This window comes from Mus musculus, chromosome 19, assembly GCF_000001635.26.
Source record: "Mus musculus strain C57BL/6J chromosome 19, GRCm38.p6 C57BL/6J".
Taxonomy (NCBI): domain Eukaryota; kingdom Metazoa; phylum Chordata; class Mammalia; order Rodentia; family Muridae; genus Mus; species Mus musculus.
The window spans coordinates 24382719-24410116 of record NC_000085.6 but is presented as its reverse complement, the minus strand read 5'-3'; the positions used below and the strand labels follow the sequence as shown (position 1 = coordinate 24410116).

The following is a 27398-nucleotide window of genomic DNA, read 5'->3' as shown; positions in this document are numbered from 1 at the left end:
TGCAAATGAAACGCTCCATAGCATGGCATTATGACTTCTACTCTATTAGTCTTTTAGAAATGCTGCAGTTTAAGCTAAAGGCACTCATCATAAATATGGCATCAGAGGGAGGGAGAGAGAAAGAATGATTACAAGAACAATAATCTGTCAACGGGAGAGCAGTTGAACCAATTATGCTACATATAAGCTGTGAAAACTCTAACCACTGACTATAATGTGTCGGTTAGATTGGTAATGCTGTGACTAAGTACCTATCAGGAGCAACCGGAGAGGTTTGTTTTGTCGTTATTGGTTTCAGAGTCCCAGTCTATCATGGTCCAGAAAAGAGCAGAGAAGCTCAGCCCATGGCAGCAGGAACAGATATGACAGCTTTTTCCACATGGGGTCAGGCCAAAGCTGGAGCCAGCCATGAGGCTCAGTTCCTAAAGGATCCACAGAGCCATAAGCTGGGAAGCAAGCGCTGGGATCCTGAGCCTGTGGGGAACATTCCAGATTCAAAGCCTGGCACACAAAGTTTGTATAGTTGGACACAGAAGGCTAATGGGTGAATGAGCCAAGTTGCAACAAAACCGAAATACTAGGATCCCATTTTTATTCACTTACATTTTGCAATGCCATGTCTGCACACATGATAAGCATATGTTCATCTCCAGTGTGCACATGTATGTATTTTCACTGTATTGAGGGAAATACCTCAGATACATACTAAACGGTTGAGTAGAGTTAACCTTCGCATGCAGGGAGGGGAAGTGGGAACATTTGTGGTTGACTTTCTATGATTCAGGATTGCTTAGCCTTTACTCAGTGAACACGGGCCACAGTCGGATGGATTTTTTCTTTTAGGTTAAGCAGTGCTTTCTATGTAAGCTTTTCAGCTTTGAGAGCATTTTGAATCAAGTCAAGGACGTCTGCGTGTAGGATCATAAGTGATAGGCACTTGGAGCATGGGTTCTTTTACATATGAAGACGAGAATGCCAATGATAATGGCTGAAGCCATTTCCCTGCTGATTTCTCTCCCAGTAACAGAATGGAGGTCATCCTTGCCTCTGCCGGATTATCGGCTCTGTTGTAAGGGTCATCAGTGTACCTGTGGGGTGTTGAGCACAGCACTGGCCTCTAACCGACAGATGGCAGGAACTCTCTCCCAGTCAAACAATCAAAATCAACTCCATAATCTTCAAGGTGTCACCTCAGGGGCAAAGTGACCCTTTACTAACAGCAGATGGTAAATGAGGAAGAGTAGATGCTGAAATCGAATAGCAACATCTGTAAGAAACGTTTGTAACATCCGTCCCCCATAGAGATTAGTGCTAGGTAATGTTTTAGCTTTAAAATTGACAGCTTCATTTTCAGGAAATGGAACATTCTAAAATTTTGTGGGATTTAATTTTGGTTGGCTTTAGAAAGTTGGAAAATAAATATTAATCCTTATTTTTCACTACTGAATGTAAATTTGTGTTTGTGTCAAATACTGTCCCTGTTTGAATACATGAATGTGTGTAATTTTCTTCCCTGGTGTGTAAGAATGCTATAAAGAACATATTGTGCAGCCGGGAGTCCATCCCATAATCAGCCACCAAATGGAGACACTATTGCATATGCCAGCAAGATTTTGCTGAAAGGACCCTGATATAGCTGTCTCTTGTGAGGCTTTGCCAGTGCCTGGCAAACACAGAAGTGGATGCTCACAGTCAGCTATTGGATGGATCACAGGGCCCCCAATGGAGGAGCTAGAGAAAGTACCCAAGGAGCTGGAGGGGTCTGCAACCCTATAGGCGGAACAACAATATGAACTAACCAGTACCTCCAGAACTCGTGTCTCTAGCTGCATATGTAGCAGAAGATGGCCTAGTCGGCCATCATTGGGAAGAGAGGCCCCTTGGTCTTGCAAACTTTATATGCCCCAGTACAGGGGAATACCAGGGCCAAGAAGTGGGAGTGAGTGGGTAGGGGAGCAGGGCAGGGGGGAGGGTATAGGGGATAGGTATTTGGGATAGCATTTGAAATGTAAATAAAGAAAATATCTAATAAAAAATTTTAAGAATATATTGTGCAGTATTTATGATGAATATCTTCCATTTAAACTGTAACATTTGTTAAAAAAAAAAAAAAAGTATAGTAGCATTTATAATGGCACACTGTCCTAAATCATGAGTTCCATTTGCAATTGTTGGCATATTTCCTTAAGGGCAATTGAGTGTGCCTAATTCACCACTGCGGAATGACACATCCCGTAAGAGGTCAGCCTTCTCTTAATGAGGAATGTTTGTGTAACACGCATGCTTTTCCTTCCCAGGAAATAGACCTCTCTGGCAGGATTATTACCAAGGAGGTAAAGCTGACTCAAAGAAACCCAGGCAATATCTTTTCTACCATTGACCATCACCAACATTTGAGAAGTAGCTCCTCCGTCAAACACTGGAACCCTGTTGAAAAGCGTGTTGATGAAAAGGGAAAATTAAATAGAAAGTGTGTTTGCCTTGGGCTCTTCCCAGGTTGTTTTGTGCCCACTGTGTCAGAATGACCTTATCTCAAGGCAGTTCGCCACACAGAATGGGAGTCCAGAAAGAGGCCTCATTAAAACGAAGCTACAATAGTCTTATTTTTAAAAAGGTAGATGGCTGCAAAAAAAATTGTATCAGAAAAGTAGTTGCCTGCCATGGAAGTAATAGAACACGAGGAAGTCACTCGTGGACCTAGTGATGGCAGAGGGAACCTGTCCTTCCTAGCTGTTGTCATAAACAGAGACATTGTGGAGGGGTTGGTGGGAGAACAGGACCTGGGGTGACGGTAGAGTGTGAAAAAAACAAATGGAGAAAGAAGAGAGACCTGGCTTCTGTGGATGTGGAGACCAGGAAACGCCAAGCAGTTGTTAATGATTTAGTTTGACCTTTGTTGATTTGTGTAAACAGGAGGATCTCTGGCTTGTGACCAGCACAACAAACTGTCTATAATGTATACCTTCTCTTTTGAAATGCATATGGAGCTTAGAAACAGCTGAAAAAAAAATACTAGCCAGGAGAGATGTGATGTGGGGTGGTTTGGTTTTTTTTTTTTTTCCTAAATATGAGAATGTAGTGGCCATTGATAGGCAGTAATTACAAATCTTGTGAAAGCACCCAACAAGAAGCTATGCATATGTCTGAGACATCTTACAACTGAGCTCCTCACAGGGGACCTTCCAACATCCAACAGAAAAGAGAAGAAAACCCCTTCCCCCTCCTCCTGTTAGATGCCCAGCAAGCTGGAGGAGGATGGATCCCACTGAAACCCCAATCTGGCTGTTATTGAGCTCGCTAAAGCAGAGCACATGCTGATGTGAGGCTATTTTTCTATGGCTCTGTGCCCAGGTATGAACAGGGGCAGTTTTATAGAGTCAACAAATAGACAGGTCCTAGACCTGCTGTAGATTTCATCTGAGCAAAGGTAGATTCCACCCCAGAATACAGTTAGAGAAACAGTGGAGATATGGCTCAGCCTTTTTTGTTGTTACCTGATAGTCTAATGGTTACATGGGTTTATAGCATTGCAAACCTTAAGAGAAGAAAAAGAAACAAATCCCAGGTCTACACGCCTCCCAACACACACACACACCCCAGTACAGACATGATGTCCATTCGGATATCTTTCCTCTGAGTTTTCTCTGTGGGTACACACATGTTTCTCCAAACTACATTAGATTTGTTTATTTGTTTTGCGTGCTTATGCTTAGATATAACATAATGTTTTACTTTTCCATGTTACAGAACAGTTTTTGTTAGGATGGTTTAATTACAGCAAGTCACTTTGTTAAATAGTCTTAATTCAGATTGGAGTTTATATGTGAATCCCTAACTTGAATAAGAACAGGGAGAATTTAACCCTTGGTTCTTGATGTTCCCCCATTCCTGTGGGGAATGAAAGAGCCTTTTGTTGAGATTGTGGTCACCCCTCCTTCAAACTCCTCCCTCTATTCCACTAAGGCTACCTCCCCTTAAGCGTTATCCCACTACCCTAGGTGTTGCTAATTTGGGGGCCCTTCTTTGCTGCTCCCTGATTGGGGTACCTCCTCCTGACCCTTGGTTTTCAGTACCACCTCTACAGACAATCTTTAACTCCAATACCAAGCCAAACGTTCACTCTGAACTCCTGACCGGCGTGTCATCTCAAACAGGATTCTTCATTTTCCCCCCAAGTACATTCCTTCTGCACTCTGTCCTCTCCTGATTAGGAAAAGTAAGCACACTTCTCAGAACTGATCAAGAAAAGTGTCCTGAGCTGCTATTGGTGCTTTTTTTTCTCCCTCATTTCTAGCTCATAGCAAACCCTGTCTGTCTGTCTGTCTTCAAAATCTGTCTCACATTCCACTCTTCTGCCCATCTTGTTCATTAGACTTCCCTAGGCCATTACCATCCCCATATGAACCAAGCAAGCACGTCCTAATCACTTTCCCTCCTACCATCCCTCCAATCTGTTCTCCGCACAGCCTCCAGTGATCCTTTCAAATTAGACACCACTTCCCCACATAAAATCCTTCACTGGTTTTTGCCATCTGTGGACCAACACAATTGAAACCCATCAAACCCTTAGGCTGCCTTCGGGGAACCAGATCTACAGCTGTCTAGCCTTTCCAGCCCCCAGTGCCAGCTCTCTACCTGTTGCCCATGGTGGTTTGCTTCCAGGTCTCTGCAACTGTTTCTTCTACTCCTGAAAATGAGCTTCCTTGGCACCCTAACGGGACCTTTTCCTACCATGTGAAAGTCCTTATTGTCATTTTGTTAAGGACACAGATTCTGTTTAGGCCACTTTGACTTCCCTGATTTATAGAGAATTAATTGCCTGACACATGGTAAACATAAGACCAATCTCTAGTGACATGACCTGCTACCCAGCTCATTGTTGCCTCTCAAGCCTCAGCCTAGACGCCTCTCTGGGTTGGCTTCTGTGGCTGCCATCATCTGTGGGTCTCCAACCTCCTAATCCCAATAATGTCATGATGGCCTTCCTGCCATTGATTACTGTATGTTCTTATGGACATATCTTTGTTTAATGTGTCTTCCCCTACCCCCAGACCATGAGAGCAAGAGACATGATTCTTTGATCCAAGCATTATCCAATGCCTAACCCAATCTTGGGCTCTTAGATCTTGGTTAAATGACCAGCAGACGACTGTATGACGTGGTAACAGCAACTCTCCTCTGCCAAGGACAGTGCTGGGGAAATGCCAGGGCAGGCCTGTGATAAAGCAGTCTATCTAGTACATAGAATAGTAGGGCCCTCAGGATGTCAACATTCTCTTCCTATAGCATCTCGCCACCTCTGTTCCACACTACTAGAACCAGATGTCTGACATCTGGCCCTTTTTCTTCCCTTACTTTTCTCCTTGAGACAAATGAGAAGACAGAGCCTTGCTTCTTGAGCACAGCTTCAGGGACAGGAGAGAGACCCAGAGCTGTACTTGAACCACCGAAGTGAGGGACAGTAGTGGAAATCTCCCTGCCCTGACTCAGATGGCCATCTTGCCACAGAAGCATGTTCTATACCTACCTTCTATGGCCTGATAAAAGAAGAGACCTTGTCAACAAACATCTCTGATGTAGCGTTAGACTCTCTAGATGTCCTTACTCAACGACAGACTGGGCCCTGGCTGTGCCATCTTCTCATAATGTGTGTAGATATCAAGAAGCAGAATGGAGGAGGTCAGATTAAAAGATGGCTTCCAGAGACAAGCTGTGTGAGATTTGGACTTGCTCCTAGAGCAAGGATGCTGAGAGCTCATTCAGAGGTTTCAAGAAAAGTAATAACATGAATATATTTGTAGTTGTGAAGCAAATCTCTCTAGCAACATGTATCCAAGCTGTAATCTCATAATTAGTTCAGAGAGCCTGAGGGGAGAAAACTGCTGTTGCCATGAAGTGTTTTGATTCTTCCTTTCAAAGCCAGTGACATCAGATGGCCTATTAAGTGATCCAATTTCATAGACAATGCTTTATAGGAAGCAGTTTCCTGTAACCAGTCATTGGGGTCATTGCTTTCCTTATGGTGGATCTCTGTAGACATTTCCTCTGACTGTTAAGATGCTCATCACTCCATTGTTCAAGTGCTTCCCAGCACCTGTCAGCTCCATCTTCTGCAGAGAAACATCACACATTAAGCAGGTGTATAAACTCATGTTCAATGAATAATTAGACCATTGAACTTCGAGCCTTTTAGAAGATCAGGGACTCATTCATTCATGTCCCACATGCAGTGGTATCTAGAGCAAGTTAATTCCCAGATCCAATTTGATCTATGCAATGGACATCATGACTCCCTAGCCATCTGACATCTCTGATGATGAGGTAATCATTAAAAGATGGTGCTTTGAGGGCCAGCGATGTAGCTCAGTGGTAGAGCGCTTGCCTAGCATGAGCAAAGCACTGTGTTCAGTCCCCACCTCTACGGACAGAGCTTTAGAAGCTGCAGTGTCACATAAATGCAAGCTGGCATCAACTTTCCTTGGTATTGACATCATACCTGAACAAGCTACGGAAATAAATAAGTGATTTGCCTTTGCGATGTTTTGCAGCCCTATCTTTCTCTAGGTATCACATGCTTGGTATCCAGGCAACATATGGCCTCCATTTATCCCTGTGAGGTCCAGGATTAAAAATAGATCCTGTTGCTGTGTTCTGAATCTAAGCCCATATTAAGCCTCTACTAAAGGAACCAATGGTTTCCCCTGGAGTTGGAACGGGGAATGGTCATGTTCCAGTACTTTGGAGACACAGCAGGCAAGAGCCTGGTGGTGAAAACTTAAGTAGCCCGGAATGCATGGAAGCTGTTAGCTCACTGAAGTCTTGCTGGTATCTCGAAGAAAGGAAGGAGCCCCAAGGCTTCCGAATTGTGGGGAGAGAATGGCTGGTTGTAGGAGAGCTTCCACCAATAGTTCATGCTGAGCACCCTTTGCCATCATGATGACTTACTGATCTGATAATCATACACACTCCAGGCAAAGTTCCAAAGGGATTTCAGCTCTACAGCACATCTTGCTGAACATCAAGCTGAGACTAATGTCCAATGGGAAAATGACAAATGGTGGGACCTTTGCTGCTGGTGGCCTAAGAAAAAGCATGTGTCACTGTGAACGCAAGCATGGATTTCCATGAATTAGGCAGGATGCTATGGAATTATACCCATGTTAAAGCATTTCATTTTTGCCCAGAAGTTAGGAACAGGGGGTCCCGTTTACCGAGGGAGCCAGACACCATTTTGTATTAATAACACCCCATGTTACCAGCAATGCTAATAACGTGGTCTCCCAAGAGGGGTGTAAGCCTTTGGCTTGCCTGTGGTGTGGGCGTGATTAGCAGCTAATTAAACAATTCTATCTCATTTCATCCAAAAGAATGGCTCCTTTGATGCTCCTTCCCTTGCTGGGGTCAAACATCCAGACTTAAGAGAACTTCCAACTTTGATTCTTGGGCCATTTGGAAAAAAACAGCTATGGAAGCAGTCTGCACCTGGTGGTCAGACTGTGTCACACACCTGCAAAGAGACTTGGGGAAGTCACCTAACCATGCTGAGCCGTAAGTGTACTGCTGTAGAGGGAATCACTGTCCACTGTCACCAAGCTCAGCTACTTGGTTAAGGGCATTAAAGGACTCAGCTTTTAGAGACCACAGAGTATGGTTGGATATACCACAGCCAGCCCTGGCTTAAGTCCTAGATCTGCGTCCTCACCTTGTACAAAGCTGCTAAACATACCCGAGTCCATGAATTGGAGGTTGTAATGCAGGATGGAAAAGCTTTACCCAAAATTCTTGGGACATGTTTTGGATATAGGATTTGGGAATATTTGCATGTGCATAGTGAGGAAGCTTGTGGATATAAGCCAAGACTGAACATAAATTTATTTATATGTCATTGATTTTCTATACAATTTAGGCTTAGCCTAAAGACAATTTTATACAGTGTTTCTAAGCATCTTGATCAGGTGGTAGACTCTCTCTTAACCTGTGACAATGAATAAACTGCTCTGCTGCAGGTCTTGTTTGGTAGTGGCCCTCATGGGAATTTGGGTGTGGGATTTTCCTCTTGTGGCAATTGTCTGTACCCAGAATCCCTGAGATGCTGGAAAGCAGCTATGCTCGCCATATCACAGATACATACTGTTGATAACACTATTGATCGTTCCCAACGGTGGAGCATTCTGGATTTCAAATTTTCACGTTGGAGCTGCTTACCAAGTGTCACTTACCTCTGAAAGTTACCGTGAGGATAAAAGAGTCAGCGTCAGTCAAGGGCACTGAGAACCTCGTAAGCCTTGGGGAAGTGTGTGAGTGGTTACATCAGTGAAATTATCACTATCTATGCTGTGTCTGGCACAAATGAGTTGCTCAAAAAATGACTGGCTTATTTCTATTTATTACTGTGCTATTATTTCTCTCACCCAAGCACTCGATCTTTAAGAGGCATGAAATGAGATTGATATAATTACAATTTCCTTTTTTTTTTCTTTTTCTTTTTCTTTTTCTTTTTCTTTTTCTTGTTCTGCTTATTTAATTAAACACGCCAGTGGGATCCTCATTCCTTCAAGAACTCAAAACTTAACCGCATACCATAGCAGGAAGGTTGCTGGGTTTTGGTGTCCCTTAGAGCAAGAGGACATTACTTTATCTTCTTATTCCCAAAGTTCTGCTTCACAATTTCTAAGGATATGACCCACCATTCAAGCCAGAAGCATTTCCAGTAACACTCCCAACCCCTGAGGACTGAGGGGTCTGGCCAAAGTTACAGACTCGGGCAGCTGAGACTGCTTTCTGTTTCCAGGGTAGGGACAGCAAGGAACATGGTACTCTCTGCTGACACACCTGCACACTGTGATAAAAGACTGCTCTCATGGCTCTGGAAAACAGCATCAAGTATGGGCACAGAATGCAAAACGCACCGAGGCATGCGGTCTGTGTTAGGCCCAGACAGAACATTCTAGGGTGCTGGTTCCTCTGAAAGGCATTGACCTTGTGACATACCGCCCTGAGTGGCAAGTAGGAGGAGAAATGGCTTTTGACTCTCTGTACAGGGTTAAATTAAAGAAATCCATCTGGGCCTTCTGAATTCAGCACTATCAGTACAAAAGGTCACCGTTGACAACTGACACCACTGACAACTAGTGGCATCGCAGAATGCAGGGAAAGAATATTAAAATAACAAAGTTGCTTTTTTTTCCAGGCACTAGATGCACTTGAGTCTCAGCCTTTTGTATCTTGCTTCCTATGATCTTAAGTCAAAAGATATTTAAAAAAAAATCAAGACACTTTCCTGTGTTCTGCACGGTCCAATACTTGGATAGTTGTTCTCAGGTGAAGGATGACAGATGTTCAGAGCGAAGCAAGCAAAATGCTTAAATGATGGTTTGAGGAGTTGCTCTTTTGTATATACAAGCTTCTGAACGGTACTGGTTGACTGTGGGAGGTCATTTCAGGCAAATTCAACAAGAGTTAATGCGAGGTTCACCCCCTGTTAAATGTCTGTCTGGGTGCTCAGTCCTGGGTGACTGAAGATGACAGGGCCTTAGGAAAAGAACTAGATATTGGATACAGGGTAGACAGATTCTGAAATAGTGCCATATGTCCATGATGGTGGAATAGCATCCAAACAGATTGAAAAGACCCGAGAGTCATAGGTGACTGTTACCATGGTGACAACAGCAAAGGAGTCTAGGTCATGAATCAAACTTGTAGGGAATTCTTCAGTTACAGAAGATAAACTATGAGAAGCCAGTGGACAAGAGACAGAGCAGGCCCTCCAGAAAGCTGGAAGTGGTTCTCCCTCATACAATCAAGAAAAACATTTTAGGAAGAGATATTCTTTGATATTAAAAAAAAAGCATGAAGAAATAAAAATAATAAAGGAAGTTGGGGATTAGTGTTGGATTTATAAACTATTGCCTGGGGAAAAAAAGAAAGTATTTCCTTTTGAATATACTGGATAATCTTTATTCCATTCATTTTCGTCCGAGTTTCTCAACCATGGAACCATTGATGTTTGGGGATGGCTAACTCTCTGTGGTAGAGAGCTTTTCAGTGCAGCACGGAATGCTTAGACCCACTTGATGCTTGCAGCACCCACAACACACCAGTTATGATAACAAAAACAAAAAACCTCGCAGACATTACCAAATGCCTCCAGCTAAGAATCAGCATTTAACTTATTGATTGTTTTCTGCTGTGGTTTGTAGTTCTACATTAGCGCTACCAGACGTAAAAAGACAGAACATGCAAACCCTTGAGAACAGTGTACCAAGGTGCTGGGGAAACAGCTCGGTAAAGTGCCAACAGCACAAGCACACACACACACCTAAGTTCAGATCCTAGGACCCAAATAAAATGCCACAGTTAGTAAGTACAATCAGCTTTGGAGAGCTAGAGGCAGGCAGACTCCTGGGGCTGAGTCAGTCAACTTCCCTGGTCAGTGTCTCAAAACATAAGGTGAACAACAACCAAAGAAGACATTCAGTGCCAACCTCTGACCTCCACACACATATGCACATATGCATAGGCACAGAGAGAGACAGACAGACAGACAGACAGACAGACATGCACACAAAACAACATATTCTATGGCCAGTGAGACATGCCAGAGGTGCAAACCTGATAGCCTGAGTCCAATCCCTGAAAAACATGTATTAAAACAAACAAATATAGAAACCAGATATAGAAACTGGTGACTATAGGCCTGTCACTGCTCTGCAAGATGGGAGGCAGAGGCAGGAGGTTCAGCCAGAAGCCTGCATGTGCAGCACAGAGGTAGAAACAAAAAGAGAGACCCTGCCTCAAAGTCAAGTTGGAAGGAGACGACACCAAGAACCTTGTCTCTGACCTCCACACAACCCACCACATGCACACAAATAAGTGATGTATATATAAGTATATAAATATATGGAATCTCTTCTAACTTTGATTTCATTTTGTTTTGTTGTTGTTATTTTGAGAAAGGTGCCTCTTATCTAGCCCTAGCTATCATTCATGGAGCATGGTGTGTGTGTGTGTGTGTGTGTGTGTGTGTGTGTAGATCCTGGGTTTGATTCCCAAGAGTACACATACAAAAACAAAAACAAAAACACCCTATTCACATGTACTCACTTGGACAGATGTATGTGTGTACACATTAATTCCCTAATTTAATAGCATCTGTTTCATTATGAAAATATTAAAACACTAGTAAATTAAAATATATATATATCAGTGTTACTAGACAGTGTTGCACACACCTTTAATTTCAGCACTTGAGAGGCAGAGGCAGGTGGATCTTTGTGAGTTCGAGGCCAGCCTGGTCTACAGAGCTAGTTCCAAAACAGCCAAGGCTAAACACAAAGATACCCTATCCCAAAAAACAATTGTCCTTCTGCTGCATCCTTTATCACTCATCAGTACTCTATCTTTTTTCACAGATCAATGAAAAATAACTTAATTGTAGATCATTGCCAACAGCAATAGGCAATTTTCAAAACTAAATTTTGTGTGAACACCAAAAGCTCCAGTTTTTTCTCTATCAGTTTTGTGTGTGTGTCCTTTTTTGTTATTTTATTTGTTTACATTTCAAATGTTGAAAGAAACCCTTTTTCAGTTTCCCCTCTGCAAGGCCCCTATCATCTTCCCCATCCCCCTTGCCTCTATGAGGGTGCTCCCCCCACCTACCCACTCCCACCTGACCACCCTAGTATCCCCCTACTCTGGGGCATCAAGTCTCCACAGGACCAATGGCCTCCCCTCCCATTGATGCCCAACAAGGCTATCCTCTGCTACATCTGCAGCTAGAGCCATGGGGACCCTCAATGTATATTCTTTGATTGGTGGTTTAGTCCCTTGGAGCTCTGAGGGGTCTGGTTGGTTCGTATTGTTGTTCTTCCTATGTGGTTGCATACCCCTTCAGCTCCTTCAATCCTCTCTCCAACTCCTCCATTGGGGACCCTGTTCAATGGTTAGCTGCAAGCCTCCACCTCTGTATTTGCTAGGCTCTGGAAGAACCTCTCAGGAAACAGCCATACCAGGCTCCTGTTAGCAAGCATTTCTTGGTATCAGCAGTAGAGTCTGGGTTTGGTGTCTGCCGGTGGGATGGATCCCTAGGTGGGGCAGTCTCTGGATGGCCTTTCCTTCAGTTTCTGCTCCACTCTTTGTGCCTTTAGACAAGAGCAATTCTGGGTTAATATTTTTGATATGGGTGGGTGGTCCCATCCCTCAGCTGGGGGGCGGGAGGGATGTCAATTCTGAACTCTGTTGGTTCTTATGGAGAAAAAGTATTCTTACTCGTCCACAAGTATGTTGCAGGGAGAGCATCAGATTTTTTTAAAAATAAATTCAACTATATTATTTACCTTTGAGTAGAAACTATAATGCTCCTTGTTGAAAGTGTTCCATGATGCTCACAAGTTCTTAGTAAAAGAAAGATAAAAAGTACAGTCTCTTAACTGTAAATACATTTTGAATACAAGATGTCACCCCACCGGTGGGGCATAATGACCGAAATCCCTGGCCTCGGCAACTTAAGAGAGGGGCACCCATTATGGCTCCTGGTCTCAGAGGGCTCAGTCATCATGGCTGTGAAGGGATGGAGGAGCAGGTAGGTGGCACTGGAGGCATACGCTGGAACTCTTCACCTACAGCTAGATAGGCACAGAAAACGGGACCTGAAGCAGAACTTGAATAGGAGCTCCCAATGGCCTATGTCACCAGCAAGAGTTCATCTTCCAAAAGTTCTACATCCTCCCAAAACAGCAACTGGGCCCAAGTGGCCAAATGCATGAGCCTATGGGGGGGTGGGGTGGGGACGACACTCCACAGTCCGTGTAAGAAGTCACCCAAGGAGAAGGACCTTAACAGATTCTACTAAGCCCCAGCTTTCTGCCATTTGGGAAGAAGAAGGAGAAAGTAGCCTCACCCTCCAGTTTGCTGCCTGTGGCCTTGCACAAAGCCCTCAAAGCTAACATGGACCCCTGTGTTTCTTCTGCAGACGGCATCGTCAGCTATTAAAGGTGCTATCCAGCTGGGAATAGGATACACAGTGGGCAACCTCACGTCCAAGCCAGAACGCGATGTCCTCATGCAAGACTTCTACGTGGTGGAAAGTGTGTTCCTCCCCAGGTAAGAACATTTCATCAATTTGAGATGATTCCATGCTGAGGAAACTTCACTAACATCCTTCTGTTGAAGGATTTTTCTTTTTAACCCTGCACACGGGATAGAAATACTACTCCATATAGTGGTGGTGTGTGTGGGACCTGCAGCTCCACCTTGGTATTGCTGCCTGTTGCCTGGGAATGGCCCTACATTTTCTGTGGCAATTGTGATTGGCACCCATGGGTCGGTCAGCTGTAATTAGCTGTAGTGGGTGCCTGGTAAACCATATGGAGAGGGATCATTGGATTTGGTGGGTGGTGGTAAAGAAATCTCTGGGTAAAACCTGCCACGTGTTTTGAAAAAGAACGCTTCCATATAGCAGCACTGTTGCCAAGATATTTGCTCTGACAAGTTTAAAAGAATGAGCTGGGGCTGGAGAGATGGCTTAGAGGTTAAGAGCACCGGCTGCATAGAGTTGGGGTGGGGGTTGGGTTGGGTGGTAGCACCTGCCTTTGATGCCAGCACTTAGGGGGCAGAGGCAGATGGATCTCTGAGTTCAAGGCCAGCCTAGTGTGCAGAGCAAGTTCCAGGACAGCTGGCTGCTCTTGCAGAGGACCTGCATTCAGTTGCCAGCACCCATATGGCAGCTCGTGCTCAGGGGCACCAGGCATATATATAATATATATACGTGCACACAGGCAAACACTCAGGCATACACAGAAAATAAGTAGTTAATTAAAGAATGGACTGGAGTGACCGCAAGCGGCTTTACATCTGAATTAAGCCAATACGTTTTGTCCTTTGTGACAACTTGGACTTAAATTGTCTCCAGGAAAAAAACAAATTGAGATAATGCTGCCATTTTGACACCATGTTTGCAAAAAAAAAAAAAAAAAAAAAACACCAAAGTTATTCATACATTTATCAGTCTGGGAAAGGAAAGCATTAACGGCTTAAAATCAAATAGGTGAGATGACTGGTGAGATGGCTCAGTGGGTAAGGCTCTTGCCCTCCAGCCTTGACTGCCTGAGTTTGATTCCCCAGGCCTCACACAGGAAGAAGAACAGTTCCCAAGCAGTTCCCAAGACCTACTCTCACACTCTGGCATACATGCTGTGCACACATAGGGATGCACTCACGTGTGCACACACACAAAATAAATGTAACAAATACTTTTAAAAACAAATGCATGTGGAGATGGAGAACGGTGATGGAACTGCACTCTTTACGTGTCTCCATGCTGTGTCTACTATTGCCCTAATAAGCAAAAATATTAAAGCCAGTTCCACTATTACAGAAAACTATTCTTTGTTCAGTTGAAATGTCACCATAACTGCAAGATTTTTTTTCAAAGAAAATGAGCTACAAACAAAGACGTGCTGTGTGGGGATGCTCGCTTTGTCTTTGTGACTCTGAGAATTGGCTTTTCAGACACACTGATGTGTTCAGATGAGCCATTTTGTTGTTTATGACTGGGCTTGGTCTCATCCGTCAGGTGCTGAAAGGCAGCTCCTGACAATAGAAAGTTCTCAGTGCCCCTGGGGGTGTGTCCCAGTGTCCCCCAAGGGTCAGAAGATCCATCAACGCTGAAGTCTCACATACACACACAGGCATATGACCTGCACACATTCTCCTGTATACTTTCTTATTAAATGTGAATATGTCCACATCCACCATGCAGAAGTCGGCTCTGTTTTTCTACCATGTAGATTTGGGGAATCGAACTCAGGTCTTCAGCCTTGTCAGCAAGCATCTTCACCCACTGAGCCATCTAACCAGCTCTTTCCCTTATCATAGCATCTCCAGATTGCTCATGCTGCCTACTACACTGGGAATGGTTGCTTTCTGTGCCGCTCAGGGAATGATGACAAGAAAAGACATCTAGTTTGTTCAATACAGATGGGATCTTTTAATTCTGATTCATAGTTGTTTGGATCTGTGGTCATGAAAAGCACCCTGCAGAGGCCCTGCTGTATGTTTGCTCCTTTTGCTCTTGGAGAATTTGTTATAAACCATTAATGTCTTCATGACGAAGAGAAGAGGATGGCTTTTTCACCTGTTTTAGTAGAAAGCTAAAGTTGTAAATACCTAGACTTTCATCATTGTTCTTTACATCATTGTCCCCATGAACGGCAACCCAGACACACCACTGGGGAAGCAGGCTGTGCGGTCATCTCTTATGTAGCGAAATCTGCTGTCACACTTAATATATACCAGCTTTTAAATGTCCGTGTGACCTTATACTACAGCTATTTATTTTTAATAGATATTTATATATAATTTTAAAACATCCATTTGCATCCTTGATACATTTACATGAAGACAAAGGAATTTGTGTTACTCTTCCCTGGGTTCCCTCCCTGAATTCAATTTCTCCGTGAGCTTAGCAAAGGAAAGTTTCTCACAGGTTTCTCATGGCGGGTGTTATTTTAAATGAGATAACTCCTTGGGTAGGATGGTGCATCCTACCAAGAATAATACCCTAATTATCAGAACAGCCAAAGTTTTCCACAAAGCAATGGGTATATTCAGAATCTTGATTATGACTATGATTTCATATTATATACATATATGTACATAACATAAACTCTGTGTGTGTGTGTGTGTGTGTGTGTGTGTGTGTGTGTGTGTGTGTGTGTGTGCAATTCATAGCCAGGTGTAGTGGCACCCACCTTGAATCCCAGCAATTGGAAGGCAGAGACAGGTGTATCTCTGAAATGGAGGCCAGCCTCGTCTACATAATGCATTCCAGGACAGTCAAAGCTGTGTACAAAGACCCTGTCTTGAAAAAACAAACAAATAAACAAACAACAGTTCATACATTGATGGTATATATGTGTGCATATGTGAATGTATCAAATAGTTCTCCCTGTCCCCAGGTTTCTGAGCTCATCTGAGAATGTGGGTCAGGGCAGATGGCCAGGACAGGCTCTGGTTGTAAGCAACTGAAACACTCTGAGGTCTCTGGTGTCTCTAAACCATAAGTTTATCTCAGTCCTAGAGAACTAATTGTTTGGTGTGGCACACTGTTTAATTTATTTTTAACAGTATTTCATATGTGTTCACATTTCCCACGTAAATGCCTGTGCACTGCTGATATGCCTAATGCCCTCAGAGGCTGAAGAAGGGGCCTCAGATGCCTGGGAGCTTGTGTTAGAGATGGTTGTGAGCCATCATGTTGGTGTTAGAAATCGGATCTGGGTCCTCTGCAAGAGCAGTGTGTTTAACCACTGAGCCATCAATCCAACCCCTAAAAAGCTGTTTTAATTTATTTCCAGGCTGAAGCAACAGAATTGGTTTCCCTTAGCAACCAAATGCATTGTGTTCCTTTTTATTATTTTGAAATCGCTCAAAGCTATTTTTGGATATCACATATTTATTCTGCAGATCATGTCATTTTGTTGATGGGCAAAGGCCTGGACATTTAAGGTTTAAGGAAAATATAACACTCCCTGTCCAGTCTCTCTGATAACATGGCCTTCCAAAATCAAAGTGCATGAGTAAAAGAATTGTGAGTATCCAGCACCATGATGAGTTTTCATTACTGGTCAGAGAGAGAAGAAAGAACATTTTTGTTAACATTAATACCATGTGACCATGAACTTGAGGTGGCAATTAAAAGCTTTAGGTGCCAGCTGTAAACCAAGCATGGTTTTGTTTCTGTGGTGGGCAATGTATAATATAAATATACAATATATAATATTAGCTTACTCTTAATTTTTAAAGACAGGGTTTCACTGGGTAGTTCTGCCTGTCCTGGAATTGACTATAGAGACCAGGCTGGCCTCGAACTCACAGTGACCTGCCTGCATTTGCTTCTGGAGTGCTGGGATTAAAGGTGTGTACCACCGTACTGGCTAGCTTACTTTTAATAACTTTCATATTTGGAAAAAAACAGAAGAAAAACAAAAACCAAAAGCCCATTTGCATTTGAAGTAATTAATAACCTAAGATCTTAAGCCATGTAACTCACAAGTAAATGGTAAAAGCAGAATGGGAGCCCAGTGTGACCGGCCCCGAAGCTCCACTCTCCTCTAGCCCACAGTCACACAGCTCTGGAGAAATATTTCTGGCCTCTTTGCCCATAAAAAAACAAAAAACAAAAAACCTGTGCTGCCCCTTTCTTCTCGTTTGTAGGAAATAGTGTCACAGATGAAGCTCCAGTCCAGCAGTTATGTTTCCAAAACTGAGAGTAAAGCTTAGACAACCTTCCATCCTTATGAATAATTATCTGGCTGAACTCAGCAGCCTGTAATTAGAGACACAGTGACCTTGTCTCAAATAAAGGGGAGAGCAGTGAGCCTTTGACCTCTACATTCACATGCACACACGCACGCGCGCGCACACACACACGCACACACACACACACACACACACGTATGTGCACATACACACACTGGCATGCGTACATATACCACACACAACACAGGGAAGTTTATTTTTTATTTTTTTTTCCATTTTTTATTAGGTATTTAACTCATTTACATTTCCAGAAGTTTATTTTTAAAGGGAACAGTGTTCACCTCTTTTACCTGAAGGTACGCTGCTGTATATGCACATATGTTGTGTGTATGTGTGTGTGCGTCTGTCTGTTCCGTTTCCAAGGAAACCTAAGACTATCTATTTGATACCATGCGAGACCTGAGCATAGTACGCAAGGAACTGGGTTCCTTAGGAAATGTTTTATAATTATTGGAAGCCAAGGTGAGCAATACAAGAAGCTCAGAATGCAGCAAAGGCAAAGCAAACTAACGCAGCACTGGAAATGCAGTTTCCGGCTGACTCCTTGGAGTTCCCAGCCAATGAATGAAGGAAAACGATGAGCGAGTAACCTAGGTGTTTCATCTTAACTCTGACTGTTAAAGGAAGTCTGCCTTAGTAGGCTGCATAGCTTTGATGGTGTGAGCTAGAAAGCAATAAACAGGAGCTTGAGCAATAAGGAATAGGCCAGACCCTGAGCCCACAGAAAGCCTCCTTCCAAGCAAGCATTGCAATTGTTTCTGCTTGCTCATGACAGAGAGGAAGGCGGTCAGAGTTCACACTGGCTCTCTTTGCTTTTAACTCTTAAGTCTACATGGCTGACATTTATAAATTATTACATGTCCCATAAATCCTCAAGTCATCCCGGGAGACCTACAGATGAATACATTTCCCGTCATAAATTACAAAATGCGCACTGAGGAAATGTTTGGCTATGTTGGCAGGTCATCACACATGATTAGCAATATTCAGCCATGCTTGCTTAGGGGAAACAACAGCCATTTATATGATGAACGTGGTCGCACACACCTGTCATCTCAGCACCGAGGAGGCTAGCTTGGTCTGTATAGTGAGTCTAGGCCAGCTTGGGTTTCAAAGTGAATAACTGTTTCAAAACCCCAAAGGGAGGGGCTAGCAAGATGGTTTCATTGGTAAAGGTGTTTGCTGCACAAGCCTGTTATCATGAGTATGATCCCTTAAATGCACATAAAGATGGAAGAAGGGAGCCTGGCTCTCCACAAATAAACATGCTTCAGATACATGCTGTGGCATATGTACACATATATGCACATGATCTGCATGCACACAAATGTACACACACAATCATAATAATAATAAATTTTATTTTTTAACTGCAAAGAAAGAAACATCCTGATAGCTGTTTATGAGCAATCTGCCTTGGGACCACACCAAGATGAAAACTGACAGATTTTACTCTAATCAGTGGAAATCAACCTGTGGCTGTGACCCTTTCACAGGGTTGCCTAAGACCATCTGCGTACCAGATATTTACATTATGATTCATAACAGTATCAAAGTTACAGTTATAAAGTAGCAACAAAAATAATTTTATGGTTAAGAGGTCACCACAACATGAGGAACTGTATTAAGAGGCTGCAGCATCGGGAAGGTTGAACAACTGCTCTAGATCATAGGGTATTTTAAAAATTATTTCACATGAGGTCTGGAGCAATGGTTCAATAGCTAAGAACCTGGCTGCTCTTCCAGAGGACATGGTTCAATTCCCAGAATGCACCTGGCAACTCACAACTCATTATCTCCAGTTCCAGAGCATCCAACACCCTCATCTGGTCTCTGAGGGCACTTCACTCCTGCGATACACAAACATACATTCCAGCAATAACACGCATACCCATATAACAATAAATAAATCTTTTTTTAATTATTTCAAATGTTCCTGGTTACAGATATTTATCCAATTTCCAAAATTCATGGCCAAGAATTACTTTAATTGGTCCACACTAAGCTTGAGATCTTATTAAAACATTATAATGTGATTTCACTAGAGAAGATTGATAATTTTCCAAGGAAGGAAGAGTGGAGAGAAGACGAATGTCTGCTACACCTTGTGATTAGCAGGGGATGCCTGTATGGAGTGGTCCCTCACTGTGTCAATGTGCCTTTACACAAGGGCCATTGGCTATTGTGAAGGGAGCTTTGAACTCCCTGTGAGCAGAGGGTATTTTTTTTCCTAGAGATAAAATTGACCCAAGACTAATAGAAATAGACTTTGAAATCAAAACAGTCTTTGCTAATGTTCTTTGTCTCTGCCCCCTTCGTGGATATTTGAACTGCAGTGAAGGGAGCAACCTGACCCCAGCACATCACTACCCAGACTTCAGGTTTAAGACCTACGCACCGCTGGCCTTCCGGTACTTCCGAGAACTCTTTGGTATCAAGCCCGATGATTACTTGGTAAGAGCCTATCATTTTCCTTTCTGTGGAATGCATGATGTTATCTTGAAGAGCAGCGGCGACAAGTGCCTGTCTCTTAGAAACCTCGGGAACAGAGCGGACGTTCCAAGTTTTATAATGCTTACATATTTGGCTTCAAAAATACAATTTGATGCCACAGCTCATAACAGATATTTATAAAATCTGCTGTGATGGTTAATTTTTAAATAACTGTGATATTACCACTTCAGGTAATTATCCCAATAGATACCTTATAATTAATTTAAAAGACTTGTGAGTTTTACTGATTAGATTCTGTTCAAATGCCCTCTATTTTATTTGTCTTAACTTAGACCTGCCTTGGCCCACAATTTTACCTTGACCTGTAATTTCAGATCAAAAGAATTTCATTTAAAGGAAGCTGGATAGTTTTATTCTCCATGTCTCTTCCTACAGCCCAACCCCCCCCCTTTTCTCTGGTTTTTTTTTTTCAAGACAGAGTTTCTGTGTACAGCCCTGGCTGTCCTCAAACTCAATCTATAGGCCAGGCTGGTCTTGAACTCTGAGCTTGAGCTGCTTCTGCCGTCAGAGTGCTGGGACTAAAGTGCCACCCACCCAGCCCTGAAGTCTCTTTTTAAACATGTACCCTCTAGCTCAGCTGTCCCTTCTCTCTGTCCTCCCTCCGACACAACAGAGGGCACAGATTCATTTGCCTGTGTGCGTGCGATGTGCCCTGTAACCCTCGGGTTTATCTCATTCCTATTCAGAAGGCCACAGCAGTTTTTGTTGACGTGGGTGGTTTACCTCATTATTTAATCACTTTAGTACCTTGTGGCTTTTTAAAAGTTGTTTTTGTAGGAGCCATAGAAAGGATGCCATACTCACTTTCCCCCATTATGGGTGGCCTCAGTAAGGCTCTAGTGAGATCCTGGTGCGCTGCTTTTCAGGGCTTTTGTTACAAGTCCCGGTGGCTCCTTTTTGCCTCACTGTCTGTCCCTCTGAAATATTGGTACCTGTCCCTGTCACTACTAACTCAAGCACATGGTACAGCAGCATTTGTCATGGATATAGAATGTTTTGAATGTATCTTACAATATAGATAAGGTATAAAGAATGAAATTCAAAACTGGTATCTGTCCCATGCTAACAAGAGCCCATCTCTTTCGTTGGTACTTAAGAAAATAATGATTTCTTTTTCAAGTATTTGTGTGTGTGGTGTGTGTGTGTGTGTGTGTGTGTGTGTGTGTGTGTAGGTTGCATACGTGTATATCTGTGTGAGGCCATGCACATGTCACATTATATGTGCAGCGGTCAGAGAACAACTTTGAATGGAGAGGAAAAGGTCTTTCATTGTTTGCTACTAGTCACGCTGAACTAGTTGGCCTGTGAGCTGCTGGGAGAGTCTCCTGCCTCTGCCTCACATCTTGAAGAAGTGCTGGGATTTCAGAGAGACCCCACTGCATCCAGCTTTTACATGGGTTCCAGGAAGCCAGACTCAGATGAACAGGTTTGTGGCAAGGACCCAGAAAGTTGTGATTTCTTTCCAGTGTCATAAGATGCACAAGTAGGTCTCTACAGTACAGTGATGGTGATGTAGCGAGCTTCTGAGAATCCTGGCCACTGATGATGGTGATGTAGCAAGCTTCTGAGCATCCTGCCACTGATGATTATATAGCGAGCTTCTGAGCATTCTGGCTACTGCGGCTCTTTTTACCACCCTGTCCCTCTGAAATACTGGTGCCTGTCCCCATCACTCCCTACACAAGCACATGGGCCTGTTCTGGAGGTGGAGGGAAGATTGTTGGGTTTCATCAAGGGTTGCTATCCCTCAGGAGAACGCAGTGGGGCTTCATGATGCCAAGGGCAAGATCGCCCTCCTCCCTTGTGGCACACACTTAAAAGCTAACGGCTTTTCCTTCTAGATATCGTTAAACTTCTCATCAGCCAAAGAGATATCACAACAGTTCCCAGCACTGCTAATACAAGTATCTGTCACAGGACTGGGTATGATGGGACAAGATGGCTGCATATCTTGGTCCTGCTGTGTCCATTGCTTCACAGCCCAGCAAGCTCACTCTGGTCATTTCTGATCACACACAGTTGCTTTCTTGAGGAAAGTTCTTTTCAGAACAAGTTCTCATACCATTCCCTCAAATTTCCTTAGTGGTTCCTTAGGCCCAAAAGACACATTCTTCACAGAGTAGAACTTACAAAGGAGCTTTGCAGACTAAACCAACGAAAAGATCTTCATCTGCCTACTGGGTCTCCAGATGTTCTGACGACCCTCTCCACTACTCTCACGCCTCTCACCCACCAAGTCACAGACATCAGGCTTGCTCTCCAGGTAGCCACTCTGCACCCATCCCATGGTGATTGTCCATTGTGAAGAACATAGCCTTAAGAAGTCCGATCCATCTCATGAGTTACATCTTGGAGCAGCTAAGCTCAAATAAAATACAGAAGACGAATGGGCATGTCTCAAAAAAGGTCTCTGTAAAGAAACAGAGGCTGTGACACAAATCACCAAGTCCTGGCATCTGTCAAGTGGGGCCTGTTGAAACCCACACTGTGAGGATAGATGGCCGTAAGTAGGGGAAGAGAGAGAAGAGACCATTAATGAGTGATTACCAGCTGCATAGATAGATTTGAAGCTGCATCCCTGTTAATTTTGTACTGTGATGTCTGGATTTCTGCCAGGATTCTCGTGTCTATGTTCTCAGTATCATTAAAATTGGCCATATGCTTGCCGATTACACATTTCAGGTCTGAGCATGTATAACTTGGACAGGGAGGCGGTGGGGTGAAGGGCTTCCCAAGTGTGTAGCACTGTGAAGTGTTCCGTATTTGTTCCTAAACAAGCGGCCTCTACCCGAGAGGCCCCAGGCATGTTCATCTCTGCAGCCACGAGCTGTTTGCTCTGCCAGGTATTCACAAACCCAGTGGACCTCATAGGAGTTACTCAAAGGAATTTTTAGGCTCATCTACAGCAGTAAGAGCGAGAGCAGTGTGGGTGTTGTGCGCCATCCGGGAAATAGTAGCGGAGTTCATCTGCACCACGTGGTGTAAGTCTACATTGTTAGTGTGCACTGGCAGAGCCCCGTCGGGATATGCTTTCTTTCCGGTGGGAATAGCAAGGAGGGCTTGCAGATGATCGAAATGAGAAGATGCATGCATTTAAGCAGCTTTCGAGAGCTCAGGGGCGCACATGGAGAGTTGATTCAATTCTTTTTTGTTTGTCCTTCAAATCAGCCTTGAGAAGTTGCCAAGAACGTGGTAATGAAGTTCTCGGATTCCAGAGTGGAAATCATATTCCTGTCTTAATATCATAATCTCAGTCACTTACACAGTGATAAGTGTGTCCTCCAGAACGTTAATTCAAAAATGTTACCAAAACAGGCCAAATACTTTGATTGTCTTTTGTAAATTATATACTGAACGAGGACTGGACACATAACTGATCGAGCCATCCCCAGAATAGGTCAGTGCTAATAGAGAATTTTGAGACATTATTGGGAGAGATATTTAAGTCTGAATCTAGGATTTTCCAGACAGATTTTTCTCTCTTTTGATTTAAACGATATTTTTATTGTGGATTTCATACAATGTAATAGAAATATATACACTCCCTCCCCCAACTCCTCCCATAAGTACCACCCTCCCCTTCCTAGTCACCCAATTTGAGTCCTGGTCCGTCCCCCCCATTGAGTTTAGTTTGTACTGCCCAACTGCTCTTTGAAGTGGACTCTGCCCTGTAGTGTGGTTGACCGACCAACCAGGAGTCACATCATTAAAGAAAACGGAATGTCCCTCTCCCAGTCCCATCACATGCCAATAGCTTCTTAGCTAGTGGTGGGGTTCCTGCCCCTCTCCCTGGTCTACGCTAGGATTTTGTTTGAGTTGAGCTTGTTCAGGTCATGTACATGCTTCTAGACAGATTAAATCGCCCCATGATTCACCTGCTTGACCTTTCTGTTCCGTTATTTTGTACTCTCATAATTTTCAACTCTACTCATGGGAAGATTCTGCGGGCAATTGAGTTGCTGTGGATAAAGTCAGAAAGTAGAGAGTCTTGGGTCTGACTTAATTTTTTTATGAGAGCCTGGGATCTGCATTGGGTTTTACATTCATGAACAAACAATAGACTGAACCTTTTTCTTGCTTCTGTCGGGATGTCCTCATTGCATTAGAGATAACATCTCACGGGAGGGACTCTAAAGTGCACACAGTACTTGCTGGGTAGAGATAGTTCTTCCTTGCCTGAGAAAGTGTGCACTGAAGGCTGCACATCATTGTGTACTAATAATTTATATGGTTATTTATTTATATTTATATGGTTATAATAAGAAGTTATTCTGCCTGGGGTCTCAAGGGTATTCACTTTAAAAGTCTTTTAGCTACTTTCGTGTGTGTGTGTGTGTGTGTGTGTGTGTGTGTGTGTAGAGAGAGGGAGAAAGAGAGGAGGTCTCACTGTGTAGCCTAGTTTTCTATGTACTCCAGACTTGCCTTGAACGCACAGAGACCCACCTGCCTCTGACTCCTAAGTGCTGTGATTAAAGGCCTGTGCCACCACACCCACTGATATTTTTATGATTATTTTAGAGGGGAGATTTACTGGGCCTCTAACTTAGTCACTCATTGTCACATAACTTATGACTGAAAGAGCCACAGCTTACAAGCACCAGACAATCCACTCGTGCCCTCTCCACTGCCCCCTACCCTCATCCATGTGAACACTTTGCACATGTAACTAGGCGGGGCCCTTGGCTTCCTCTTGCCTAAAGAAATTTCTTGCCCACAGTCTAATGGTTATTTTGTTTTCCCAACTTCTCCTTGGCGTGCAGGTGGAGACTTTACATTCTTTTGATGCAGCTGGCTGTAGCCAGCATGTGGAAGGCTGAGATAGGATGTTTGTGACTTCAAAGGCCAGCCTTGGCTATATAAAAAGACCTTCCTTATATCAAAAAATAAATAATAATAAAAGCCAGTGGAGAGGGGATAAAATATGGGAGTTACCAAAGGATTGGAAATAAACACTTGCTTTTTTCTCTTCTTGCATGAATGTGTTTTTCTTGTCTGTGAGGCTGTCAAAGCAAGATAATATAAAAGGTGACATCTACAAGTTGCCTCTAGTCATTTCTAGTCGTTTCATTTAGTCTTTGTCTCTCTGTCTCTCTTTCTATGTCTGTGTCTGCGACTCTCTCTCCCTCCAAACCCTCCCACCCCTCATCATCTGCTTCATTTTCTGTGATGGGAAACTAGATATTCACAGAAAGCTTTGAGGAGTTTTCAACCTTGTTTTTAGCTACCTGTATCTTCAACGGCATGGTTCCTTGTGTTGTGACACGATATTAAACAGAACAGTGTGATTCTGACAAAGAGAAGCAGACTCACAAACCAATGGAATAGGAGAATGAATAACCAGTGAAATAAGAGATCAGAAATAAAGCCCTCACATCTACTGCCAATAGATTTTCAACAACAATGTCAAGAACACACAATATGGAAAATGCTGTCTTTTCTATTAATTGTGTTGGGAAAAGTGGTTATCTAGGGTCTGGAAAAATAGCTCAGTGGTTAAGAGCTCTGGCTGCTCTTGCAGAAGGCCTGAAAGCAGAGCTCAGCACCCACTTGGCTCCTCACAGCCTCCTATAACACCAGTCATAGCAGATCCGTCGCCCTCTCTAGCCTCCACAGGGACCGCATGTATGTGGTTCACAGCCATACAATGAGGCAAAACTCTTATACATATCAAATGAAAGTAAAATAAAATCTGAAAAAGGATCTGGTTCCCCTTATGCAGGAAGCCAGACCCTTATCTCAGGTTGGGAATGTAGCTAGTGTTAAGTTCTATTCAGTTTCCATCCTCCACACTGCAGAAATACAAAGTCAAGAGTTACTGTCACCTTTGAGAAGGTGAGAATAGATCTTCAGGGAGAATCTGATGAGCAAGAGAGCTGGAAAGTAACATGGAGCCATTCGTGGTCATGAACGTGCTGTCAGAAGCCGTGGGAAGATCAGGAAAGGTCAAGGTCAGATTGGAAAGACCTCTGGTTTCCAGAGGAGAGGACAATGAAGGGGATAAGAATGTCAGTTGAGACCAGCAATGTGTCACAGAGGCCAGACAGAAGCTGATCAAAGCATTGACCTAGGGAGATGGGCGGGGGAGATGGCATGAAGGAGGAGGCAGAATCAAATATTAGGACCCAAATGAGGAAGTATGTAGTGTCAAGACTAGTAACCAAGGTTCTGGCTTAGAGAGCAAGACAAATAGCGTTTCAGCCTTGAAGATAAGGAAATGAAGAAAAGGCAGTAGATGGAGGTGAGAAGATTTAGAGACATGATTTTCTGCTGTGTGTATGGAGGGGGTGTACTTCTGCCTGGCCGAAAGGGAGAAATAGAGACTGGATTACAGCTTTTTTTCTCACCACACTTGTATTCTGGCTGTGGTGAGAATTCATGGCTGGATCTGCCATGGTTAAAAAAAAAAAAAAAAACAAAAAAAAAAAAACAAAAAAAACAAAAACAAAAAAAACTTCTCATTACAACAACAACAAAAACCAGATAATTTGTTTGTTGCTTGCTTGGTTTTGTTGTTGTTGTTTTTGAAACATAGTCTTTCAATTTAGTAGAACTCACTATGTAGACCAAGCTTGCCTTGAAGTCGCAGAGGTCCACCTCTCTCTTCTGGGATTAAAGGCATGTGCCATCACGCCCAGCAAAGCCATATAATTTAATCATAGCCTTGGAATAAATTTGATTGCATGCTTGTCAACCTATAAAGCATTGAGTTATAACCAAGTAGAGATGTCAGTTACAATGTTAGACACATTTGGAGCCCTGGAGCTCTGAGCTGCAGATGTCACATCATCCTCTGTTGAAGCAGTGACAGTTGGCAGTATCTCCTGGGAGAGCAGAGGAGAGAGAAGACAGAGGGGTTGTGTTGAAGTGGTGCATACGCATGGACCCTTGACCTTCAGCTGGGCCTTCACAGGCTTGCTGTAAACATAGCACCTTCTGCTGCATTCCTGTTTAACGATCTCACAAGGCTGACGGGGTGACCCCTGATTCTGTCATATGGCACTGGACATGGAGGAAGGATGCATCTTTCCCATCATGGAATTATAAACATAAGTAAATGTCTCCTGGAGGGGTATCAGGTTCACCTGGAGCCTCCTTGTAAAGCTCATAGAAAGCTTAGGCTTGCAGAAAGGCCAAGGAGGCTGAAGATGTGGCTCAAAGATTAAGAGCACTTGTTCTTGCAGAGGACCGGGTTCGGTTCCCAGTGTCCACTCATTAGGTAACCATCCAGTTCCCAGGGATCTAGTGCCCTCTTCTGACTTATGCAGCCATTTCATGCACACAGTACACAGATGTGTACAAGCAAGAAAACCCATACACATAAAATAAAAGTAAATATATCTTTTGAGGTTTTTTCATTCAAAGAGGCCAAATGAGTATTACTTTGTCATCCTCCACGGAAACATCATGCATACTAAGAGTCCTTTACCCAGACTAAGATGATGGCTCGGTCAGTAGGTGCTTACCTCAAAAGCATGTGGATCCGAGTTCAACTCCCAAAGCCCCTTTAAAATGACAAGAATAGAAACATACTCTTGTAATTCCAGCACTGAGGGAGGAGAGACAGG

The 27398-nt window shown here is 43.4% G+C and overlaps 1 protein-coding gene across 2 annotated transcripts in view; it reads left to right on the top strand.

Annotated features, from left to right (window-relative positions):
* The window catches only part of Pip5k1b (phosphatidylinositol-4-phosphate 5-kinase, type 1 beta), a 261079-nt gene that overhangs the window by 145756 nt on the left and 87925 nt on the right, over window positions 1-27398 (top strand). For both annotated transcript variants that reach the window (NM_008846.3, XM_006526763.4), the window contains exons 4-5: window positions 12971-13101; window positions 19656-19773. In NM_008846.3, coding sequence (NP_032872.1) covers window positions 12971-13101; window positions 19656-19773 — 249 coding nt within the window. The remainder of the gene's footprint in view (window positions 1-12970; window positions 13102-19655; window positions 19774-27398) is intronic.